At 37.4% G+C, this 3,061-nt stretch overlaps 1 protein-coding gene across 1 annotated transcript; it reads left to right on the top strand.

Moving 5' to 3' along the window:
- Positions 1–881: 881 nt before the first annotated feature.
- On the top strand, positions 882–1,696 carry LOC101715169 (transcription factor BTF3). Its single transcript, XM_004841733.2, has one exon. The coding sequence runs from the start codon at positions 1,191–1,193 to the stop codon at positions 1,677–1,679; it is 489 nt and encodes a 162-aa protein (XP_004841790.1). The 5' UTR covers positions 882–1,190; the 3' UTR covers positions 1,680–1,696.
- The last annotated feature ends 1,365 nt before the right edge of the window (positions 1,697–3,061 follow it).

Raw genomic sequence — 3,061 nt, 5'->3', positions numbered from 1 at the left:
AAACTTAAATTAATGGTTGCTTTACCTAGTGTTATATGTCTTTTTTGGTGTCTATTTAAGTATATCATTATTTAGTAAAAACAAGAATATTAATGGGAAAATAAATGAATATATCAATCAAAAATTGATATCCAATTCAGTAAATACTTAGGGTTCGTTATTCATTTATTGACTAAATACTTATCAAGTGTTTACTACTTGTGGTCTCTGGTACCAAGGATATAGCAATAAAAATAAATAAAAATAAAAAACAAGTGTCCTGACTTATGGAACTTGTAATTTTTATATATATATACACACACACACATACACTAATTACATGTGTATCTCCACCAAAACATGTATACATCAGGAAAAGAAAAGCTTGTATAAATATTTTAATACTAAATTTATTGAGACATCATGAGATTAATACAAGTTACCTTTGGTCTCTAAATTACAAGAGCTGCTCAAAGTGGTGGCCATTAGCTTCCAGACATTTAGGATGGAGTGTATACATTTTTGCCTCTCTTTATATAGATATATGAAATATATATATGTGAAGTTTCATATATATGAAATTTTATTTGATTGTTGTATGAAATTTTGTTATATATAATAAAATTCCATTTAGATTGCTAAGGTAATAAAGACAAAGCATAAAGATGGGATATGACATTTTAAAGAAAATCTAAAGTAAGAATAAGCCTTGAGGGAGAAACTCTTGAGATCTATTATTTTTGACAAGTTGCTCTCTATTGAAACACACCTTTGTGAAGTCAATATAAAGCACATATCGTATTCATAGAAACACTTGGTGCTTATCTTTTCAATTTAATTATTTCTTCTGGGCTGGAGATTTAACTCAAAGATTCACATGGGCTACTGATAATTCCTGAGCAGGTTCTTTTTATTTTAACTGATGGATAAAAACATAAGAGTTGTACATGTTCATGGGATCACATGCTTGCTCAATACATGCATACATCGTGCAACGTTAAAATCAGGTTAAACATCTATTTTCTCAGACACTGCTTATTTCATTATGGTGAACATTCAAATTCTTATCTCTGGCTTGAAGAAAGGTACAATGTAGCTCTAGCTGCCATCTTGCGTCCCTGAGTGTATGCACCTAATCTCAGCTGGTCTGCCCGAGACCCCCTGAGCACCAGCTCTAGTCCCCCGTGCTGCCCCATAACCACGCCAACAAGATGAAAGAAACTATCATGAACCAGAAAAAACTTGCCAAACTGCAGGCACAAGTGTGCATTGGTGGGAAAGGAACTGCTCACAGGAAGAAGAGAGTGGTTCATAGAACAGCTACAGCAGACGATAAAAACCTTCAGTTCTCATTAAAGAAGTTAGGAGTAAACAGTATCTCAGGTATTGAAGAGGTGAATACGTTTACAAACCAAAGAACAGTGATCCACTTCAACAACCCAGAAGTTCAGGCATCTCTGGCAGCAAACACTTTCACCATGACAGGCCACACTGAGACGAAACAGCTGACAGAAATGCTACCCAGCATCTTGAACCAGCTCGGTGCAGACAGTCTGACTAGTCTAAGGAGACTGGCTGAAGCTCTTCCCAAACAATCTGTGGATGGAAAAGCACCACTTGCTACTGGAGAAGAGGATGATGATGAAGTTCCAGATCTTGTGGGGAATTTTGATGAGGCTTCTAAGAAGGAGGCAAACTGAATTGAGTCAGCTTCTGAAGAAGATAAAGCTCGGAAGAGATTACTGGGAACTGCTATTTTATATTATGGCTGCTTTTGAAAATTGTTTTTGTTTATGGATCTGATAAAATCTAGATCTCTAATATTTTTAAGCCCAAGTCTCTTGGACACTACAGCTCTTTTCAGTTTTTGCTTACATACAATTCATTCTTTGCAGCCAATTAATGAAGAAGCCTGGGAATAAAATTTGAAACAAAGATACTTTTTAAAAAAGAGAGAAAGGTACAATGTATTGTTCTCTGTTATCTTCTGACTATGTGGTAGGATACCAGAGGTCTTACTCTATCTGATGATAGCTTAGTATTCCTCCTTTATCACTCTTTTCCCTTTCCTCCCTCCTATTCTCCTCTGCTGCTGGCAACCACTATTCCATCCCAAACTTCCATGAGGTCAGCTTCTCCATACTCACGACATTAGTTTAATCTTGGTGTGTTTGTTCCTCTTAGCTTAGCTTACTTCACTCAACAGAGTGATCTTGAGTTCTATCCATGGTTTTGCAAGCAAAAAGATTTTCAGGGATGAATAATATTACCTCTTGTACACGTGCCACTTGTCTATCCATTATCAGTTTGTGGACACTTCAGTTGTTTATTTTGCATGGCTATTGTGATTAGTCCCTCTGGCCATGAACTGTGCTATGTCAACTTGACTTGAGTAAGAATGCCTAGCAGAATTAGTAAAGGACTTTTGTGGGTGTGTTTGCCCATGACTGACATATAGACCAGCAAATCGAGGGAGGAAGATGCATCCCAGATTTGGGTAGTACTCACCAACAGGTGTGAGGGCTGAAGGAATAAGAAGGGAAAGAAGGATGTATATCCATTTTAAAAGACCTTCAGTATTTGCCATGCCATTGGGCATTGGTCTCCAAGTTTCTTCAGTCTTCAAACTTAGACTTACAGGAGCGACTCTCTAGTGAGCCTTAAGGCCTCTGACCTTTGACTGGTGCTGGATTCTTCATCCCTTCAGCTTCCATCTACTTGGGTTGAACTGTAGCTGCTGCATCCTTCAGTTTCCCATTGCACAGACAGCCATTGCGGATTATTCTACCTCTGATCTTGTAAATTTGGATTTAGGTTTAGGCTTAAGATTAAGTTTAGGTTTAGATTTAGTGTTAGGGTAACCTGATCTGCTAGAGCAGTGATGGTGAAACTTTAAAGCTTTCAGTGACACAAAGAGCCCGCTGCAGCACGAGTGCCTTAAGTTCACCACCACTGTTCTTGAGAACTCTAAGTAATACAGTGCCACCATGAATATAGGATGTCTCTTTGACACAATGGTGTCAACTCCTTTACAACTATCACAATATCAAGATTTCTTTTCTAAATTAACATTTATTGGCAC

Source organism: Heterocephalus glaber, unplaced genomic scaffold (assembly GCF_053883595.1).
Source record: "Heterocephalus glaber isolate CG9 unplaced genomic scaffold, H.glaber_assembly_v1.0 deba00001465, whole genome shotgun sequence".
Taxonomy (NCBI): Eukaryota; Metazoa; Chordata; class Mammalia; order Rodentia; family Bathyergidae; genus Heterocephalus; species Heterocephalus glaber.
The sequence above is the reverse complement of the archived record's forward strand: the minus strand, read 5'-3'. Positions and strand labels throughout refer to the sequence as shown.

Coding starts and splice junctions, on each gene's coding strand:
- LOC101715169 (XM_004841733.2), top strand. CDS start 1,191: ATGAAAGAAACTATCATGAACCAGAAAAAACTTGCCAAACTGCAGGCA.